Source organism: Emys orbicularis, chromosome 12 (assembly GCF_028017835.1).
Source record: "Emys orbicularis isolate rEmyOrb1 chromosome 12, rEmyOrb1.hap1, whole genome shotgun sequence".
NCBI classification, from domain to species: Eukaryota; Metazoa; Chordata; order Testudines; family Emydidae; genus Emys; species Emys orbicularis.
The window spans coordinates 20,173,897-20,196,115 of NC_088694.1; the positions used below are offsets into that span (position 1 = coordinate 20,173,897).

General features: G+C 48.9%; 1 protein-coding gene across 1 annotated transcript; it reads left to right on the forward strand.

The window, feature by feature from the left end:
• The first annotated feature begins 1,250 nt into the window (after positions 1 to 1,250).
• Positions 1,251 to 21,869, forward strand: PABPC1L (poly(A) binding protein cytoplasmic 1 like). The gene is made up of 14 exons (XM_065414357.1): positions 1,251 to 1,443; positions 2,469 to 2,662; positions 3,244 to 3,359; positions 4,365 to 4,504; positions 5,858 to 5,952; positions 6,346 to 6,483; positions 7,098 to 7,193; positions 7,876 to 8,142; positions 10,009 to 10,099; positions 10,521 to 10,649; positions 13,218 to 13,357; positions 15,955 to 16,048; positions 18,543 to 18,673; positions 21,786 to 21,869. Exons 1-14 carry the CDS (start codon positions 1,251 to 1,253, stop codon positions 21,867 to 21,869), a joined length of 1,908 nt encoding a protein of 635 aa, XP_065270429.1.
• The last annotated feature ends 350 nt before the right edge of the window (positions 21,870 to 22,219 follow it).

Genomic DNA, 22,219 nt, shown 5'->3' on the forward strand with positions numbered 1-22,219 from the left:
TAGGTCATGTGGTGGATTGGAGGTGCAGTGATTCTTGGAACTGATAACCTCTCCTGGTATCTTGTTCTCACTGCATTGGTCCATGGTACCAGAACAAATGGTGGTTGTACCATGCCTAGAAACATTGGTTACACTGGTTGGTGCCTCCTCATCAGCCATTTATTTCAGTCCATTATTTTTCTTTGATATTCTGCCTGAAAGCCTTTGTTTCATTTTTGCTAGTGTTCGAGTGGTACATGGAATAGTTTTGTTTGGGCCTCAGTCCTCTGAAGTGAGGGGCTGGGTTGTCAGGGATTGCTAGGATATCTGTGGCCACTATCCTTCCCTTAAGGATCCCTCTGGGGGGGGGGACGGGGGACTATTAGCGTCATCTCTGTTGTATAGCAGGGGAAGTACAGTGTGTGACTTGCCCAAGGTTGTACAGGCTCTACCTCTTTACCCTACTCCCACAAATTCTTCCCCCCCCCCCCAACTATTTAGCCTTTCCTTAAGAGACCATTTGCCAGCCTCCAACTTCTACAGCATGTATGTCTGTCCTATATCCTTCTAGATCTATGACAAAACATACACAATGGCTCCCAATGCACTCTGCTTCAGCAACATTGAATCTTGCAGTGTGATGTCACCCTGGAACAGTACAATATACAGTGATACTGAAAGCTATGATGTCATACTACGAACGGTAACACCTTCATAGGAAACGTCTATTACAGAAAATGCCCTCCATGGTCCTTGGATTTGCTTTTCTGCCTGAAGAACAGGGGAAGAAAACTAATACAGTATAAGGGATTATAATACAAATCCATTGGGTTGTTTTGCTTACCGTGGAATGAAATTCCATTTGGCGTCTCTTAAAATAACGAACAACACCCCAGCTGAGTATCCTATTGTCTGTATAGCTTGCTCGAGCTGGGGAATAGGGTTCTGGTAATATACATAAACCATTCAAGCTTTACATTATCAATATAAGTGAGAGCAAAGCCTTATTGAAAATACTGGGTCTGTGGTATACCTGGAGGGTAGTTCAGTCCTGATGTGTTACTAGAGGGAATTTATGGATTCTGGATTCTATTCTCTGCACTGCAGCCAACTTCTTTCTAGGCAACCGAGGGTTTGGGATGAGACTTTAATTGGTGGTTGCTGCATGTGACCAAAGTCCATATTCTATTATCTTGGCACAAAAATATTTTCTGTGCCACAGTAAGTAACTAGGTCTTGCTTCACTTTAAAGTTAAGCTTTGTGGTCGACCATGAACGCTAGTGGCCCTGGATATCCATTAGCTTCTTTGTATGTGGGAGATCTTCACCCAGATGTGACTGAAGCCATGCTGTATGAGAAGTTCTCACCTGCTGGACCGATCATGTCTATCAGAGTTTGTCGGGATGTTGCCACACGTCGATCGCTCGGTTATGCCTACATAAATTTTCAGCAGCCCGCTGATGGTAAGCCTGATAAAACGTAACCTCTGGAAAGTTGTCTTTTAAATCTGTGGTTTGGGATGGGGTGTGAGGGCTGATTACATGGGTCATGTTAAGGCTACCAGGTTCAAAATAAATACTGACTTAATGCTTTGTTTTCACTTGGTTCTAGTCTAAATCTGTGCTGGGTTCTTATGTGGTGCCCATCAGTGTGGTATCTGAGTGTCTAATCACATGTGTGTGCCTAGATAGAGGGTGGGAGGGGAGACACCAGGGACCCTACAGTTGAGTTTTCTACCCAGGTGAAAAAGTCAACATGCATGAATAACCTTCCTCCAAGCGCTCAAAGGTACATTTGACTTGATTGTCCTCCTCTGAGAGCAGAGCAGGGGAAAGCGGTATTGCCATGTGTGTGTGTTCATGATGACAGTGATAAACTGTACGGGACTCTCATTTTCTAGCATCAGAACTGCTAGGCAGGGATTTGTTCTCATTTTAACTAAGATGATTCTGAAGTAAATGGCAAAACTTCTAAGACACCTTTGATTTTTGGAATGAGGTTACAGCAGGTGAAGGGTGCCAGGTCAGTAGCACTGGAGACTGAAATCCTCTATTGCAGAAAGAACGTGGGCAGCCAGGTTTAAGGTTGTTCCAGTTTACTGTGAATGACAAATGGGGAGTTTTGTTCAGTGCTAATGGGCAAAAGGATTCTCTGTTTCCTGTAGATGATGAGCTTTGGGTGGCTACATGAACAGAGCCCATCGCCTGACTCCTCCATTGTACATGTTACTAGAGGACTGTCTGGTGTGTCTACTGTGGCTTGGAACCTGGCTTGCAAGATAGCTCCTAGGCTGCCTCTCTGGTTGTGATTTAATGGGGTCTTTTTCCCAACAATGAGGCTAGGAAATAACACTTCCCTGCTCCTTGTAACAATCTGATTGTGCAGACAGCCAGTGTTACAGTAGGTGGAATATCAGGCCATGTCACAATTCTTCTCTCCTTGTAATTGTCTTCACTTGTTCATAATAAATCTGCATGTTTCCTGCAAGCTGAGAGGGCTTTGGACACCATGAATTTTGAAGTGATCAAAGGTCGGCCCATTCGAATCATGTGGTCCCAGCGAGACCCTGGCCTCAGGAAATCAGGGGTTGGGAATGTCTTTATCAAGAATCTGGATGACTCCATTGACAACAAAGCCTTGTACGATACGTTCTCAGCCTTTGGGAATATCCTTTCTTGCAAGGTATGTATGTTTTTGCTGCAAGAACAAGATTTATCCTAGGACTTGCCTGCACTTTACCACCAGGGTTGTCAAACTGGTTGAGATCTGAATTCTCTTTGCATCGCTTTGTATGGTTTTCTTTACATTTTCACCCATTAAGTGAATAGGAGACTTAAAGGGTTTTTGGGGAGGAGAGCTGCTACCTTATTTCCGCTGGCAAAGGAGGCTGGATGCAACTCGCTTCAGAGCTGATGCACTCTGACTCAGCTAGAAGGGATCTCCTGAGAGCAGTGCAGACCACTTCCTATCTCAGGGGCTCAGCACGTTTTCTCAATGGTGTTTCCAGCTTCTGTCAACCCTGGGAGCTGAGCTTGTGACCTGTACTCTTATCCCCCCACGGGACAGTGTGTCATGAGCATGGGGCTCTAGGTATTGTAGCTTGGTGAAAAGCAGATGCCAGTGAGGCTGAATGTTCCTTGGCGATGGGACTTGGATTTGGCGTGGGTGGCTGCTAGGGAGGTCTCCCCAGGTGGGGCGTGGGGAGGTCTGCCTTCTGTTTTTTCAGGGCTCTTCCGTGTCTGACTCTGCCTCTCTCTTGGCAGGTGGTTTGTGATGAGAACGGATCCCGCGGTTATGGCTTCGTTCACTTTGAGACTCATGAGGCGGCGAATCGGGCCATTGACACCATGAACGGGATGTTGCTCAATGACCGCAAGGTGTAAGTGGGGGGGGGGGGGCGGGACGGGATCCTCATTTTGTGCTGCTTCTCCCTTCAATAGCCCTCTCTGAATGTGGCCTTTGTATAGTAACTAAACTCTTGGTTATCGGTATTTGCTCAGTGTGGTGTTGCATAATCAGCATTGCTCAGTGGGCAAACATGTTCCCTGTTAGGGCCTATGCTGTTTCTGCCCTTTTTTCACTGGGCTTTGGCGTGATGCTGTTGATCCTGGTAGGGTTGCAGTATGGAGGCTGAGAACTGCTGGCACAGAGGGAACAAATCCCTAGTCCAGGCAAGAGCAGGCGTACATCATGTTGGTGATGCAGCACCGCAGATGTCCATAGCTCTGTACTGGTCCCTGACTCCCTAAGAATTCAGTTTAAGATAACGTGGAGGAAAGAGGATTTAGCCTTCTCCAGTCCTCCCTTCCCCTCCCCTTCTGTGAGAGACCTCAGCGTTCTTGGATCTAGTGAGCTCTAGATCGCTGCCTGTGTATTGCCACTACTGCCCAGCTGGGATGCAAGGGCAGGGATCCACTGAGGGTGGAGCTGGCACTGCAGGGAGGACGGGCAGACCGTACACCATCTAGGAGGGAGAGAGGGCAAATAATTGAATTCCTTTAGGATCTGCTTGATCCGGTGAGATCCCCTCAGCAATGTCTGGTATGGGATGGCTCTTAGATTGTGCGCTCCTTGGAGCAGAGACCGTCTGTTGTTCTGTGTCTGTACAGCCCCCAGCAAAGGGGGGCCCTGTACTGACTAGGGCCTCTGGATGCTACTGCAGCATTAATGTTACGTAACAATAGCCAGTGTTTGTGCGGATAGGGGGAGTCTGCAGGTCAGATCTGCTCAGGTTGCTGAGATGCAAAAATACACAGTTGTTACTAGTGCTAAAGCGACAGTCACCATTAGGAGCGACTCCACTGACCAGTGGGCTCCCATGTCTTTTTCCCCTGCCCAATGGATGTATGGTGAGGATTCATGTGCCTCCATTTACTTTCTGCAGCTTTGTCGGCCATTTTAAATCCCGCAGAGAGCGGGAGGCAGAATTTGGGGCACGGGCGATGGAATTCACCAATGTCTTTATCAAGAACTTTGGGGATGATATGGATGATGACCGACTGCGGGAAATATTCTCCAAGTTTGGTGAGTAGCGTTTCTATAGCAAAATCTGCACAGTGGATGGTGAATTGGAGGCAGTGGGACCAAGGAGTATGTACAAGGGAAAGAGCCTAAGTGAGGAGTTAGACCTCGTCTCTTATTTATATACACCTCTACCCTGATATAACCCTGTCCTTGGGAGCCAAAAAAATCTTACTGCGTTATAGGTGAAACCACGTTATATCGAACTTGCTTTGATCTGCCGGAGTGCGCAGCCCCGCCCCCCCGGAGCGCTGCTTTACTGCGTTGTATCCGAATTCGTGTTCTATCGGGTCGCGTTATTATCGGGGTAGAGGTGTAATAGTTTTAGTGGTAACACTTATCCAAGAACAAAGCCAGCTGAGGATGACTGCAGTCATCTAGTGCAGCTTTGCAGAACTGTCATTAATTTAATTATTGATGATCTGCTCTTGACCGTGATGATGGAGGATGACTGATGGCTTACTTGCTTTTCAAAACAAACCACAAACAATTGCCCTCCCCAGGCAAGTGAGTGAGTAGAACTTCTCAAAGCTGTGCCAGAGCATGGAATCCAGTTACAGAAAGGTAAATGTCCTTTTAAATCCCTTTAAATTACTAGTCTGAATTTAGAATAACTTTTGCTTTTTTCCCCTCGGTCTCCTAGTGGGTTGTGACTGTCTCCTAAGTTCTTGGAACAAGGTCTGTTTGTTGCCGAGCCCTGAGCACACTGCTGGTGCTTGAGAAATACTAAATAATCTAACATTTCTGTAGTGCCTTTCATCTGTGCTTCTCAAAGGCTGCGTTTCTGTGACTAGATTCCTCGCAGTAAGGTAGATGGGGATATTTATCTCAGTTTTGTAGATGAGGAAACTGAGGCCCCAGAACTTGTGACTTACTGTGTAACCTTGGGCATCAGGAATAGAACCCAGGTCTGCTGTGCCAGCCAGTAGATATGTTGGGTCATGACTCGTCTGGCTGTATAGTTCCTGTGGGGAGGGCTTGGAGAGACCAAGCTAGTGAGTTGGGGTGCCTGTATCTACCTGCTACCAGCATTGTGTCACTCCTGTTAGTTGGGATGCCTTAGCTGGCAGGGGACTGTCCACACTGCAATAGACTCTTGTCATTGCCCCCATTCTGCACCAGTGTATTTTTGGAGTCACCCCAACACGTGGGGTGCTGCTGCCACTGCCCCCACCCCCACATCACTCAGCACTGGCCTGACCTCTAACAAAGTCTTTGTGATGGTTAACCAAAGCAGGAGATGTGGGAGGGGGAGAGGGGCAGGGGTGATTTCCTCAAGCTGTGAGCAGAGACCTTGGTGGACAGTATCTTTCTGCTCCAGGTTGTTCTCAGGGCACTGCACTCTTCTGTTTGCAGGGAAGACGCTGAGTGTCAGAGTTATGATGGACGACACTGGTCGCTCGAAAGGGTTTGGGTTTGTCAACTTTGAGAAGCACGAAGAAGCCCAGAAGGCAAGAGGGTCTTTGCTTTATATATTTAATTGAGTCTGTGACATTTAGAAGCCTGGCTGGGCCTTTATTCTCATGAGCAGGGGCAGACTGGTGCCAGCTGCTGAAATGCAACTAACCGATCTGTTAGTGTGAAAGATTCCATAACTTCCAATTCCTGTAGCTTCTTGTTAACAACGTGTGTTTGGGTGGCCAGTGAGTCTGTCTGGGCAGTCATCCTATGCAAAGGGAAGCTCTTATCTGCCCTGTAATCCAACTTGGAAGCAAATCATACCTTTTATTTTGAAAGATCTCTGATAGCAATGGGGAGAAATAAAGCCTACACAAAGGGGGGCTGGGAGGGTTCTGGGGCTGTGGCTTCTCTTTGTGCTTAGTCTTGGGATCATCTCCTGGCAGGCTGTGGCAGACATGAACGGGAAGCAGATCAATGGCCGGATGGTGTACGTTGGCCGAGCTCAGAAGAGGATGGAGCGTCAGAGCGAACTGAAGCGTAAATTTGAACAGATCAAACAGGAAAGAGTGAGCAGATACCAGGTAATGGGAAAGAAATAGAGGTGCCTCATGCCATGTGCCTGTTTGCTCTCTGGCATGGTCGCCAGATGGAGTAACAGCATGGGATGTCTCTGCTGAGCCTCCTAGTCTCAAAGGGAAGCTTTCAGGCATTCCAGATACAAAGGTGTGGCCATTGCTGAGCGAGCGCTGTTGAAAAGCCCAACGGCAGCCAGCATCTCTATCAGGGAAATGAGCCTCCTTGCTTGCCCGACGTGCTGGGATTTCATATATCTGCATTTGTGGCACTGGATCCTTAAAGAAGCCAGCCCAGTTCCCTGCGTTACACACTCCTCCGGGGTGTGTCTTATAGGCGACACCTACAAGTGAGGAGCGTGTAAAACCAGTGTGGTCCTAAACCCCCACGGCAAGTAAGTGGCTTCACTGTATCTGCCACATTCTTTCATGCCCAGAAAAAAGGGAGGATTTGTATTAATAGAGTAGGTTGGAAATATGGTCTTCTGGGAAGATGTCAGTAAGACACAGCAGAACAAGTTCCTAATGGAACGTTTATTGTGGGCCTTCTGTAGCCATCCTGAATTGTGCGAGGCTTGCTGTCCTTTTTGGAGAAATCTAGTTATAGCCCTATCTGTTCTTAGGGGGTGAATTTGTATGTGAAGAACCTGGATGATGGTATTGATGATGAGCGGCTGAGGAAGGAGTTCTCTCCATATGGTACCATTACTAGTGCAAAGGTAAGAGAGCTGGGCTACCATGGGGAGTCTAATTCACAAGGCATTAGATCCTAAATGGTCACTGATCTCGGTGTGGCGGTGCTTTTTGGGGGACTGGTACTGAACATAGCAAGTCCTAGACTTTGGACCTGCGTAAGCCTCAGTCCCCGGCACTTGAGTTGTGACTGGCTTGCATTTTCGCCTATAGCTTTTCAGATTATGCAAATAAATCACTAATAGTCTCCCACAGCAGCAGAGAGTATCTGCTGCCTCTGCAGTGCTCACAGCCCCTGCTAGCCCGGGGAACTCAGGTCAGGAATCCAGCTCCGATACGTCCCCTGCCTCACCCACATGTGACAGCATGCTGGACTGCTACTAGAGCTGTTGTGTTTTGAAGTCAGCTGGGAATAGGTGCCTAGAAATAGACACTTAGAAAAAATCACCCTTGATTATTACATGTGACTTGCACTGTATGATGGCTGCAGCCAGGGCTCCTGCCTCCAACCTTGCTTGAAAGAAATCAGTCCCACGCAGCCCCTAGAGCCTCAGGCCACAGTGTCGGTTGCCTCTGAGTCTGGAGGCTGGCTGCTGTCCACTGTTTCCCTCCCTGCTCACGTCCCCACCTGTGATGACAGCTCTGTGTGATACGCGGATGGAGTGCCTGGCACTCAGTGGACTTTGTTGTGTTCTAATCTAATTTTAGGTGATGACAGAGGGTGGACACAGCAAAGGGTTTGGGTTTGTATGTTTTTCCTCCCCAGAAGAGGCTACCAAGGCCGTGACGGAAATGAATGGACGGATCGTCAGCACCAAGCCTTTGTACGTTGCCCTCGCTCAAAGAAAGGAGGAAAGAAAAGCGATTCTCACTAACCAGTATATGCAGAGACTGGCCACCATGAGGGCCCTGCCTGGCCCTCTCCTTGGCTCCTTCCAGGCACCCACGGGGTACTTCTTGCCTGCCATCCCACAGGTGAGGCCTCGTCCACTCCTCTGGGAGGGGCTCATCAGCAGACTAATATGGAGTCTGAGGAGCTTGCCTAGGGCCAGACTCACCTGTCTGGGGGGGTGGGGTGGGAGGAGCGGTGTATTTGATTCTTTGGCACCTCAGCACCTCCAGCACTGAGAATAATTGAACCAAATAGCTTGTTTTGGGACCCTAAAGATGACAAACCGAAGATTGTGATTCTAAGGATGTCAGAGCTACAGGTGTCATTCTGAGTGCTGCTCTGTTCTAAGCACTCATAGAATCATAGAATATCAGGGTTGGAAGGGACCTCAGGAGGTCATCTAGTCCAACCCCCTGCTCAAAGCAGGACCAATTCCCAACTAAATCATACCAGCCAGGGCTTTGTCAAGCCTGACCTTAAAAACCTCTAAGGAAGGAGATTCCACCACCTCCCTAGGTAACCCAGTCCAGTGCTTCACCACCCTCCTAGTGAAAAAGTTTCGTAATATCCAACCTAAACCTCCCCCACTGCAACTTGTTCTATCATCTGGTACCACTGAGAACAGTCTAGATCCATTCTCTTTGGAACCCCCTTTCAGGTAGTTGAAAGCAGCTATCAAATCCCACTCAGCCCATCCGTCCTTCCACCCTACGACACACCAAGCTGATGCAGAATTGGTTACCATTAGAATCTGTCCTGATCATCTCTTCGCTTACCTAATGGACAGATGGGCTAATGTGCCACACTTCACCTGACTCCAGTCTGCCCTGCGTGCTTGTGTTGTTGGTTGAGCACTGTCAGCGTGCCCAGCACTGCCGACCTCGAAGAGTCTCTGCCCCCCAAGAGCTTACAGTCTAACTGGTGTACATAGTACAGTGTGTAAACACCATAGGCAAAATTTTCAAAACTGGGTGCCTAAAGCTGGCTCCTACGTCCATGTGTAGACCCTTAAATGAGTGGACTGTTTGTTTATTTGTGTTCCCCAGAAGTGCTGGAACACACAGTGCTGCCTTCTCAACACTTCTGAAAATCAGGCCATGTAATTGGGTACCCAAAGTGGCACCCAGATCCATAATGTTGGGCACCCATTTTTAAAAAATCTTGGCTACTTTGTACAGACAGTGAGATTCAAGTGAGCTTGCTGTGAGTGGCATACCGAGTGGATTATGGTTGAAAGGCCTTGCCGAAGAAGTGTGATGCAGGCGAAGGCACATGGAGAAGGGGCTCGTGTGTTAGACGAGAGGGTGTGAGCTGATGTGTTGGGGTGGCATAGAAGGTGCAGAGGTGAGTGGGAGGAGCAGAGGAATGGGACACTTGGAAGGTGTACAGGCAACAGGAAGGGAAGCAGCAGGAAATAGGCCCGTAAAACACTTCAGGACATGGCACTGCATGTGGTATAAATGCCTAGAATGCGTTGGTGTGATTGGCATTATAGAGAGATTTCTGAGACGCTCAGTGTTTAAATATCTGAATTATCACAGGCCTATCCTCTGCTTTTAACCCCAGAGCTATTATTCCCTCTAGAGATTTCACCAGACTTGCCATCTGGGGCTTTACCCCTTTATTGTTGTGCCAGAAGTTACTAATGACTCCAGTCCCTCAGGATATCCTAGCCCTGACTGGCCTCCTTACCTGGGTACTAACATTTCCCTAGCCTCCAGACTGGGCGTTATTGGGTCCTGGGTCTGTAGGCATGTCAGTCACTTATGGAAGTGTATGTCTCATGCTGCTGCCAATTTCATGAAGGGATCTGTTGAGCTCTGCTTCGATCCGTTCATCCAGTCACGTCTTCAGTTCCCAAGTTACGGTCTCTGTCGCTGCTGCTGCAGGGTTGTACTAACTGACTCACGCTGGCGAGTGAGAGACTCTGTATTCTGCTCCTTTCATAGCCACAAACCAGAGCTACTTTCTACAGTCCTAGCCCAGTTGCCCCAGTCCGTCCTGCCCCTCGGTGGAGCGCGCAGCCCTCCAGGCCTCCCTGTGAGTGAGTCTAAATCTGCCGTGCCTCCTCTGACCCCCTGTGACAGGCAGTCTGTGTGTGGTGGAGGGGAGCAACAGTGTGCTTTTGTGTCTACTCTGCGCAGCTTGGTGTGTGGTTTTGTTTTTTTCCTTCTGGTGCTGGGGTAGTTTAGGACTGAACGCTCTCTAAAAGCAGCACAAACCATGCAGCTAGGGGGAAACGGTTGGCTGGGGGGTCACCTGCAGGCAATAAGTTTTGGGAAGCAAAGCTGCCTGCATTGCACCGAGTAAGAGAAAAGGCCTCCCCTCTTGTCTGCGTGTCAAACCCTTCGTTCTCTCACCCTACCGGTAAACACTGCCTGTTCGGGCTCACGTCCCAGCACAGACGTTTCCTTCCGCGTCTTCACCATCGGGAAATTTACAATCTGTTCAATCGTTACAGCCGCCTACCACACGGCTACCCCAATCCTGAGGGCTGCAGCTCCACCCAGGCGCCTGCTATCCAACATCAGCACCATGAGACAGGCATCTACCCAGGTGCCCCGAGTGCCACCGCATGCCCAGAGAGTGGGTAAGTCAAGGAGGCAGTGGGTTACAAGTATCTAGTGAATGTGTGTCCAGGAGGGCGTTGGCCACAATCTTGTTTCTTTCTCTCTCTCTGCCTTTTGGAGGAAGGGTTGGCTTGTGCAGTTGTTCATGGGTAGGCTTGGGAGGATTTGATTTTTGTCGATAAATGTCGATTTCACAGTACACACACAGACTGACAGAAATATTTCCACTACTGATGATCAAAATTGCAGATAGGCAAAATTAGAAAAATGCTGCTTGAGAACTTATTAGAATTTGATTTCCAGCTAATGACTTTGTCTAGTTTGACATGTGATGTTGACAATTTGTAATTTATAAAACTTAACTTTTTTTGAATCTCAACATCTACTGTCATTAAATAATTTCCCGTACCTGTGGAAATTTAAATCTTTCCCAGTAAACATTGATATTACCTGTCAACATTATAAAAATAAAGAAATAGAAATTGAATTCTACTGAGCCTATTAATGGTGGTGGGGGGAAGGAGGATTTTGAAAATCTTGCCTTCTCTCCCTTTGAAGTTGGAGTGTAGGTAAAAATTCACCCCAAAAGCTTCAAGTAGAATGGTGTAGTGTGCTGTGTCCCCAATGGACTTAGGGCTTGTTTACACTTACCGGAGGATCGACAGTTGATTTAGCGGGTCTAGTGAAGACCCGCTAAATCGACCACTGATCGCTCTCCCGTTGACTCCTGTACTCCACCGGATCGAGAAGAGTCAGGGGAGTAGTAGTGTGGACCCCGCAGTAAGTAGATCTGAGCTACGTTGACTTGAGTTACGCTATTCACGTAACTCAAATTGTGTAGCTTAGAAAGACTTTCATGCGTAGTGTAGACAAGGCCTCAGACAGCACTAGTAGTGCATGGGTTTGTAGTTCAGGGAATGTTGTCGTCTTCGGGTCGGTGCCTAGCACAAAAGGACCCTGATCCTGACTGGTTCCACCGTGTGCAGTTCAGTAGTAATGACCACAGTCCTAGATTTAACATTCAGGCAAAGTGGGTTCTCCAGGCAAAAACTGATTTAAAGGGATTCCTTGGACAAAGGAAGTGGTTTTTAATGTTTCCAGTTAAACAACAACAGAGGTTTTCAGATTCCAAGTAAAATAGAAATTGCCAGTGCTTATAGTAGAGACTGACAGGGATGAATGGTCTGAAACTGTTCCATGCTTAGCTTGTGCCTTTAGATTTGATTTAGCTCTTGCTCTCAGGGTTTCCTCTGAGCAATGAGTGCCTGCCCATGACTGCATCTAGTTCATCCCCTCTGGGCTCACCTACTGACATGCAGCTCTTGCTTCTGCAGGATTGGGGAATGGGGTTTGACTGTCTTGGCCTCTTGTGTTAGGTATCCAAGTCAAAGGATACCTATAAGAGAGACTCAGTGGCTTGTCAGACACTTTTCACTAGCATAAGTGAAGTGGTGGTGGAGAGTTGAGCAGGTTCAACAGCAGAATCTGAGGGCCAGATTCGGAGGTAATGTGTATGTAGGACTTAGTTGCTTTCCTTGCTACTCTCTTCATTTCTGGCTCCTTAGTGTGAGAGTTACACCAGATCAGTCTCACACTCGGACTTAGTTGGCCAAATTCTAGGTGATGTGTAAAGGGGGTGAGGCAGAAGCTGCGTCTTGGTAAGAGGTACAAGCCTGAGGTTGTCTAAGATATGTAATTTACTGGCTGGAGGTGCCAGGCAAGAGAATAAATTGCACTGGCCTAAATTCATTCTCTCTCTCGTCCTTGTGGCACTTAGACTTGCTCCCGTATTTGGCTCTCAGTCTTTTCTGTTCTTTAAATGAGCAGGCAATCTGAAGCAGTTGGTGTCAGAGACACTTGTTGAGTCCATTCTCTTGGGCAGGGTTCTGGGCTTCTGGTAGCTGAGGGGAATGAAAGTGGTTCCCCAATGAGTTTTTGGAGCAGGGTGCACTAGGAAGCTATAATGCTGCTCCCAAATGGTGAAGTGGGAGTTCTGGTGGCCCCACAATCCATGTGAAATGGATACAGCCCACACGTACGTATGTGGGTGGGTGGGTGAGGAGGAGGGTTTGGAGGGGCCCATCATTGTTGTTTCTCCTCAGTTTTCTTTGTCCTTTTTCCGTACTTTCCTTTTGCGGAGTCAGGCAGGCAACAGGAGGAGGGCAGCCTCCTGCTCCTGCACGAACGGCAGCATGCTGTCTGTGGCTCCTGCTGTGAGTGAGCACCGTGCCATCCTCGCTGATGCATTCGCAGTAGGAGTCCTGGGGCAAGCTCCTTGGTACCAGGGCATGGTGCTGCCCTTCAGCTGCTGATGCTGAGAGGCATCAATCTGTGGGTGGGGAATGAAAAAGACAGGTCCATTCGTTGACATCCCGCCACTCCCCTGATTGATTACTCTGCGCTAGGAGAGCACGTAGCCTTTTTGAAATTCAAAGCAACGTGTGGGTGCCATTCAAGTTGTAAGGGGCGTATTTTGCCTGTCCTGCTTGGCATGCTGCTTTCACGCTCTTGGCAGGTGTAGAGTTAAAGCATGTGCAGACGCTTATTGGCACATCGCTTCCTTGCTAATGTTCCTGTGTCTCTTCCAGCCAACATAGGGACCCAGACGCTTGGTGCCCGTGCACCCACCTCACCATCCCTGCTGCGGGGCGTGCCACAGTATAAGTACTCCTCAGCAGTGAGGAACATCCAGCCGATGGGAAGCGTGGCACCTATGCTGGTACAACAGGTAACCCATTCATAGGATTTTGTCCTAGAGATGCTGAGGCTGGGGCAGGGCCCAGCGATCTGCTAGAGAGTCACAGGGAGGGATAAGCGGAATAGAATGCGGAACTGTGGCCATTTCAAAACTAGCCTGTGTTTCCTGAGCCCCTGCGGTGCAAAGATGGCGGCCAAGTTCTGAAAGGCCTTTGGTGTTCCCATTTGCATTTGATGAGAACTCTGCTGCTGCTAAAGAGTTTTTTTCTGGTGGGGGTGGAGGAAGGATGGACTCGCACCTCTAGTAGGGCTGCCAACCCTCCTGGTTTCGCCAGGAGTATCCCGGAATTGGGCTCTATCTCCTGGAGGATACTGAAGCCAAATCAGAAGACTTTAGGCCACTAAAAGTCCAGCGGCACGGCAGGCTTCCTGCCTGCCCTGACCCCGCACCGCTCCCGGAAGCAGCTGGCACATCCCTGCAGCCCCTGAGGGTGGGCAGGGGTCTCCATGCACTGCCTGAGCGATGACTCTGCAGCTCCCAGTGGCCGGGAACTGTGGTCATTGGGAGCTGCAGGGGCAGGTGCAGTGCCTGCAAGCAGGGGCAGCATGTGGCAACCCCTACCCCCCTCCATTCCCCAGGGGCCACAGGGATGTGCCGGCCTTTTCTGGGAGAGGCGCGGGGCCAGGGCAGGCAGGGAGCCTGCCTTAGCCCTGCTGTGCTGCCAACTGGGAGGCGTCCGAGGTAAGCGCTGCCTGGCCAGAGCTTGCACCCCACACCCTCTCCTGCACCCCAGCCCTCTGCCCCAGCCAGGTGAAAGTGAGCGAGGGTGGGAGAGAGCAAGCAGGGGATAGAGTGAGTGGGACAGGCCTCTGAGAAGGGGCGGGGCATGGGCAGAGCCCCGGGGAAGGGGCAAGGCCGGGGTGTTTGGGTTTGTGTGATTAGACAGTTGGCAACCCTAACCTTTAGGGAGTTGCTCTATCTTGCATGGTCCTGTTAGAGGACAGGGTGGCTAAAGCATTGCCCACTGAGCACTGCCATCTGGCTGTTCAGCCTGTAGATAGGAAAGGCAGGCACCCAATCATACAGAGCTGCATCTTGACTTTACCAGCCAGACCACTCAGATCAATGCAAAGCATTGCATGCTGGGTCTAGTGCCTTGTGTGGATGCCTCATCTATGTGCTGTAGTCTGCTCCATTTGATACGTTGGTGCAGCCCTCACTCTCCATGGAGACCATCAGCTGGGCCAAATCTGACCAGCCCAGATACTGGGAGTCCCCAGTGTGGGGAGGGGAGAGGAGATGGAGTTTAGTCTCCCTCCTGAAGCGTAAAGATTCTCTTTGTATTCTGACTCCGCTCTCTTTTATCTGCCTGGTTGGAAACTGCCAGGCCCTTGCCACTTAGAAGAGTTGTTTCTTAATGCTGGTAGCAAAGCTGGAATTGAGTATCTCCTCCTCTGTGGGAATGGGGAAGCTCTTCCTCTAGTACTGAAAATGGGACTCCTCAAATGGCTTTCAGCAATGCTAAAAACAAGTCTCTTGTGCCTTTTAGAGAGATGCTGTCTGGAAGCCCCTGGGTGCGGGTGGCCCTGAAGGAAGCCAGCGATTTAACGGAGCTGTGCTCTAGTGATGAGGGCAGGGGACTGGGATTCCAGGCTCTTGGGGGCCACTTCTGGCTCTGCCATTGATTCGTGTGTGACCATGGGCAGCTCATAATCAGCGCAGCTTGGGCTTCTCATCTGCAAAATGGGGGTAACTTGCCTTGGGGCTGGATTAAGGCCTAGGCACTACAGGTCCCTGCTTAGGGACCCAGCTGCTGGAGTTGTGTGATTATACCACTATTTTTTTATTTTTTTATTTATTTATTTTAATGAAAGCTGAAATTAACTTTCTAGCCTCATGATTGTGAATAAAAGCTTGAAAACCTGAGTCAAGCGAAGTCTCATTGCTTTAGGCTCCCTACACGCTAGCTCGCAGAGGTGTGAATAGTCCCCAGCGCACTTCAGTGGCGTACCCCACTGCTCTGAGGGGCACTGCCAGCACCACTCCAGCTGAGAGCTGTGTGGCAGGAGAGGGCAGCAGGCACAACCCCTCACCTCCACACACGCATCCGGACTGCTGCTGGATAAGCAAGCCTCCCCCCACTGCCTCTCCTGCCTTTTGGTGTGGAGAACAGGCCTCTGTTGCCACTCCTAGTGAAGGGGCTGATAAGTGGGCCCCATGCTGCTGCCCTGCCTCTCTGGGCAGGGACACGGGCCGTGTCTATGCTACAGCGGCACAGCTATAAAGCCTCCTGCATCGGTGGAAGGGGTTTTTTCCATTGCTGTGAAATTTTCCCCAGCCCTGAGTGACATAGTTAGGTCAACCTACATTTTAGGTGGAGACCAGGCCACCTGATGTGCCTAGGCCATGGATTGCCTTAATCCAGCCCTGACTTGCCTTCCTCACAGGGGTTAAGGTTAATCATTGAGATCCCCAGATGAAAAGGGGCTGTAACTACCAAGCCCTCCCAATAGACCGTGCCCTTCTTCCCTGAATCCTTGCTTCTCAAATATGACTTGCACGCCTTGATTAACCCAGATGCTGCTTCCTGCTGTTCTGAGTGATTCTATCCCTTGTACTTTGTTCAGGCTGGAGAACCTGCTGTTCATATTCATGGGCAGGAGCCTCTGACTGCATCCATGCTCGCTGCAGCTCCTCCTCAGGAACAGAAGCAAATGCTAGGTAGGTGCTGGTGAAGCTGTTCCTTTACACCCGGTAGAAGGAGGATAGTAACCTACTGGAGCTGTTGCTGGCTGTGTTGCTGCACTGTGTGTGCATTGCATGTCAACAAGCCCAAGGTTTCATCCTAGCCCCGTATGTGGCACTTGTGGGATTTCCACAACCTGTGCGATTGTTTCTGTTGCCTTGGAGACAAACTCTTGTTGAATATGGGCTGTTGTGGGGTGCTCTTGCTTGTAGTTCTTTGTTCCATAACCCGTGGGAGGGGTGTGATGGGTCACTGCATCCTGGGCCAGGCTAAGGGAAAGCCTGTGAGCTCTGAACACGAAGGAGAGCTCCACTCTGCCGGGTGACAATGTTTCAGGCTCCCCTGAATTTCAAAGAGACACTTCACTGCTGCTGTCAAGATTTGGGGGCCTGTCAATCAGCTCATAGGGGCTGTCTCCAGCAGGCGATCGGGCTCTGCCAAAGTGTTCAATTTCACATGGAGTCTGGCACTTCCCGCTGACTGAGCAGCTGGTGCTGGTGCATGAGCGCAAGCTGTGCGGAGACGTTGCATCCGGATCTTTGTTAGGCTATAAAGAGCTTAGCTACAGAGAGACTTGCCTGGCTGTTGATTCCATGGGTAGAGCACTTGCCTAAGGTACTTGGGCCATCCAGAGATAGAATTGAGCAGAGACCATTCCTCCATCACTAGACTGGTACTCCAAGCAAGCTCCCTTAGAAATAGACACTCTTAATACTTTCCATATTGCCCTTCTCCCGGTACCCTTCACGGTGGGTCAGAAATGTGCTGTTCTCCCTTCCTCCATGCTTGCTGCACTTTCAATACAGCCCAGCTGCAACAGGTGGCTGCTGCTATCCAGTTTCAGCCAACAGCCTTGCTCCCTGGCATGTGTTCTCTCTACAGCATGCATGCTGAAAGCCTGCTAGCCTGAACCCTGGGGGCCAGGAAGCTCTCCATGAGCTGCCATCTGCTGCGATGCTGTGTTTCTTGATTACTAAATTCTAGTTCCACCGGAGAAATGCTAGCGACGCAGGTTATTTTCGTGACCCTACCAAAACGTGGCCTTTGCAATCTTTTTTGGCCTGTTTTCAGCGCATTAGAAACATTACCAATTCCCGCCGTCGCTCACAGACGAAAGGATGCCAACCAGAAACACTGCCAATAAAGTCAGTGCAAGTGCTCCACGCAGTCTTCGGGGAGGAGCTCCATAGGGCTCCTCACTCGACTAATTGGTTAGTATCTCTGCACCTAGGTAAAGCTGCCTTTCTCCCTTTCTTGAGCCAGTGAAACTGGTTGCTGTTCACACATTACTTAGCCCTGGATGGCACTTCACAGTTGTTAGTGACTATGACACCTAAGTAACTTTGTTCCAAACCCACTTCCATTTGCAGATGGGACCACAGCTCTTGCAGGATAGAGAAGCTGACATAGTTCCTTTCTAGCAGTCTGGCTCTGGCTCTGGTTCTGGCCTGCGTGTCCCAATGACAGACTGTAAAGGAAGCAGCAACTGTGCCTCTTGTTAATACCCAGAGTCCTCCAAACTTTTTTCCATGTGAGGTCTCCTAAGCATCACCCTGTTGTCATAGCTAGAAGCATTTTAATCCAAGGCTTTCAGATTTATGGGGGCTAGTGCGAAACAGCAGGATTGAAGAGCTGCAGCTGGAGATGCTGCTACACTCAGTTTTTCTCCTGTTCAAGCAGCAAGAGGCTGGGAACCAGAATCAGCCCTGTTCAGCATACAAGTAGAACAGGTCTCAGCAGCTGTGTGTTGATACCATCTCCATTTTGCACAATGTGACTGGCTGGCAGCCATGTCTGACTCTTTTCTTGGGAAGCCGAATGGCAGTGAGTCAGGGCATCAGCCCTTTAACTTCGGCAGGCTTTGAGTTCAGCTTTCTCTTAAACCCACCGGGCTCACTGTCAGTCTTGAAATCATCCAGGTCCCAATCTGTGCATATTCTCTGCTCAAGAGAGGCCCAGGAATGGAAAAAATATGAAAAATTTCACACAGGGCCAGCTGCAGGGAGGCATATGGCTGTGCTCGGGACTGAGGGGCATTGGCAAAGCTGTGTATGGTGCCCAGCACTGAGGGGTATTGGCAGAGCTGTGTGGGGGAAGCTTGCGCAGCACCTGCCTGGTATAAGTCTTCGTTCCTGGCCCCTCATCTTAGCAGCAGATTCTCTCACCATGGTTCAATGTCAAGAAAGATGTAACTAGTGGTAATGTCCCTGATTGTGCATTTGCACCCCCAGCGGGACTTCAAAGCTTTCTTGGAACATGGTATCTGGGTGCCTGCGAACACTGCTGCAGCAAAGCATTGGTGTGTGAACAGTGATCTCCTTGATCTGTACCCCTCCTACCCTGATGAGAGAAGATCAGAGCTGGGACTCAGGAGGGATAGGGCTGGAGAGAGGATATTGAATCGAAATGGTTTGAAGTCGCCTTGGATTTTTCCATAATGTGTAAGGCTATCCTTGATGTTGTGACCAGGTGAACGCCTTTACCCCCTAATCCATGCCATGCATGCCTCCTTGGCTGGGAAGATCACAGGAATGCTGCTGGAGATTGATAACTCGGAGCTGCTGCTTATGCTGGAATCGCCAGAATCCCTCCACTCCAAGGTAGGAAGTAGCCAACGCTCTAAAGAATGAATGTTTCCAATGCAATGCACGTCACAAAGGGAAAGAATCTGGTGCTGCAAATAGTAAAGCTGCTAACGAATGTATGTGTGTAGAGGGGCTGCAGGGATGGGAAGATGGGGGCAGGGAGGTATGGGTCAGCAGTGTTTTAGGGAGAGAGATGAAAAGCAGATACAGCTCCAGATAAATAAGCAGCTCAAGTGACAGTGCCACCCCTTCCCCTCACTCCCCAGAACTGTGGGAGGAGAAGAGGCCAGGCTAGAGTGCAGCAGCTCTCCGGAAGCTAGGAGACCAATTTTGAAATCCATTTGGAGATGGCTAGGAAGCTAGTGGATGTGGGAATTGAGGCAGGGAATGTCCTAGTTTTCTGGGTCAAGACAGTAAAGATTGCAGCATTCTGAATGCCCTGGAAGTTTAGAGAGCAGAGTTCTAGAAACATTGGGAAGATAATGCAGAAGTAGAGGCAGAAATAAGGATTTCAGCAGAAGCAGAATCAAGGATTCGTTCTTTCAGTGTGTCTCTACAGGAGCATTTTGTACCTCTCATTGACTGATTGCCAATTAGCTCTAGGAACTTAGCACATCAAGGGTAGCCTGGACACGCTCCATGTTTGTTCCTGGCTACAAATGTTTGGAACCCTCTGAGTAATGGCCACGCTGGCCTTTACAAAGCTGTGAAGTTTGGCAATCAATTAACTGAAGGACTTTTTTAAAAAAATCCCTCTTGTTAGAAACAAAATACTCAGTGATCAAGAATGGATGATAGCTTGGCTGATTCTTTCCCATAAGGAAAGTCCAGGATTCTTAGGCCTTCTTGAGAACAGTCAATGTGCATGTAGGGAGAGATGAGAGGACTTGTAAAGTCAGATTGGAATACTGGCTGGGTGTAACCAGAAGCTGGGAGAGTTGAGACCAGAGGGATTGGAGAGAGTTAAGAGACTTGGAGCAGTACGTGACTTGCTTCGAAGAGATGTCCCACAGTGAAGATAGCATAGGGATATCCAGAAGTCAAAGACAGAGATTTGTTGTGTCTGAATGTTTGGTGGTCTTATTCAACGTATTTTTAATGTTTTTAATCCTCACTAAACCCATGTCAAATTCATCCTGGGCTTGGGGGCCAGGCTCTGTATAGTATACACAGTCCTTAAATGTTTGGGGCATTTTGAGTGAATCCAGTGCTTTATGGAAATATCAGCACTGGCTACAGCCAGATAGAGTATGTGTTGGTGCTGTACTAGGTCCCGCCCCCCACACAGCTTGGCCATGGCATCTCAGTCCTGCAAACATCCCCTGCTATTCCAGTTTGGAATCTCTCCGATGTGGGTGTGTCCATTCCAAACTGTGCTTTGGCTGTATGATATGGACATGCTTCCACCTGAAACCCCCAATTTCCCAGCACGCGTGACGGAAGCAGCTTCCATTGTATTCATTTTAGTCTGAGAGTTTAAGTACGACTGTTTTGTTCACATGTAAAACCTTAAAGGAACCACTTGGTTCTCAGTTATTTGGAGGGTGTCTGGAACCTGTTTGTGGACAGTTGGCTGGCAACTACTTGGCAAAGCACAGAAAGCAAAGGGATAGAACAAATCAGATAGAGAGGGGTATACATGGGCTTGCATATTCCCTGAACAAGTGAAGTAACTCCAGGCCTCCTCTCCTGAAAATGAGACCATTCTTGCTGGTTTAAATCTTGGATTCCAAAGTCCATGATCATAAAGTGAAGGTGACACAAGAGCAGATTTATAGGGTTTTGTTCACACACAGCTGAGTTCCTAGAGATCCTTTGATTATATATTGTGCTAAGAAGTGTCAAAAGCCATTCAGTCAGTCTGTAATAATACAAGATCCTGGCGACTTTGCTTGTAGTCATTGGCAACATGCTCTCAGAAGGCAAATTCTGCTGTAAGCTATTTCCTTTAGCACTTTTTAGAAGCTGTAGGTCATCAAGTCTACACGTTTTGCTTTCTCCAGTCCTGTAATATCACTCCCATAAGAGAGAGCCCATAAAGGAGCCTGGATAGCATGAAAATGAATCTGCTAAATCTGAGGCTGCAAACTCCAATCCTGTCTGACACGTTCAGTCTGAGGCCTGGTCTACACTGAAGTTGACGTATCTTAGATCGAATTAAAATCACTTACTTCGCGTCCTCGCGGCGCAGGATCGATGGCCGCGGCTCCCCCGTCGACTTTGCTTCCGCCTCTCACACTGCTGGAGTTCAGCAGTTGACGGGAGAGTGAGCGGGGATCGATTTATCGCATCTACACTACACGCGATAAATCGATCCCCGATAGATTGATCACTACCCGCCGATCCAGCGGGTAGTGTAGACGTACCCTGAGAAGTAACCCCTTTATTCTGAATTTTGAGCTGGTAAAATACTGGCCCTGTGTGAAATTTTTCATATTTTTCTTGCATATCTGGTGTATGTTTGGCCACTGGGTCCCATCAAAACCTCTGTCCTGAATGGATTGGCTGTATTCTGTTGCTGCTGGAGGCAGGATTAATATTTTTCACCTGTCTCCCCTTTTTAAAAGGAACATGGGGTTTATCAGGTAGGATCAGACTGCTGGTTCATCTACTTAGGAAGTGTGTCTCAGTGGCCAATACCAGGCACTTCAGAAGACATCAAAGTGCCCCAACTGCGCAGAGCTGTATGAAAAGGGAGGTGGGTTGTTGTCTGCTGAATAGATCAGCAGGAGCATGTGGGACGCATGTCCTGATAGCTACTGCCAAACTGCCATTGACTGTCCATGTCGTGCTCGAGATAGTTGGGGGACTCCTCTGAAGTTATTACAGAAGGCAGAACTCCACATAGACCTAGGAACTGGCTACAGTAGGACTCACCTAGTGTCTGAGTGAGTGTGACTTCTGGGTTTTGAGGCAGTGGGGAATCAGACTTTAAAATAAAAATAATCTAATGTAAATGCAATGTTGATGAAACATAGGAGCCCTGGTAACTAATTTGCCTCTTGGAAGGGACAGCTATACTAAGATCAAGTTGGGAGCCTTGAGTATCCTGACTGTTACCTGTGTAGGAAGCTTCCAGGTGTCAGAGCAACTAAACTTCTCTTTACCTTGTGCTTTGCTTTGTGAGATCGAGGAAGCGGTTGCAGTGCTCCAAGCACACCAGGCTACCGAATCATCGCTTAACAGCAGTGCTGCAACATTCCTCCTATGAGACCCAGGTAGGTGTGGAAGGCTGTGCGGAAGCTGGTCTCATGGCAGGGTATAATGTGGAAAAGGGTCCCTTTCTGCCTGGAATGTGAGCACCAGAGAAGTCTTGTCAAGATCAGTCAAGTTGGACTTGGGAAAGCAATGGGTGTGTTTATTTGTCTTGGACCCCTACTTCAAGCTTAATTCCTTTATATGAACCAATGCCTCCTGCTATTTTCCAAAACTTGATGATTGTACCAGAGAAAAATTAATGCTAAGCAGTTAATTTCAATGTAAATCTGGGGAGGCAACTTGGAGGTGAAAAATAAAGCAATCTGGCTTTTCTTGTAGCCCTCATGGAATCTGATGCAATCA

Excerpts from the sequence above, each read along its gene's own strand:
- PABPC1L (XM_065414357.1), top strand. The coding sequence starts at position 1,251 with ATGAACGCTAGTGGCCCTGGATATCCATTAGCTTCTTTGTATGTGGGA. Across the intron at positions 2,663-3,243 it reads GGAATATCCTTTCTTGCAAG|GTGGTTTGTGATGAGAACGG; the intron begins GTATGTATGTTT and ends CTCTCTTGGCAG. Across the intron at positions 4,505-5,857 it reads GGAAATATTCTCCAAGTTTG|GGAAGACGCTGAGTGTCAGA; the intron begins GTGAGTAGCGTT and ends TTCTGTTTGCAG.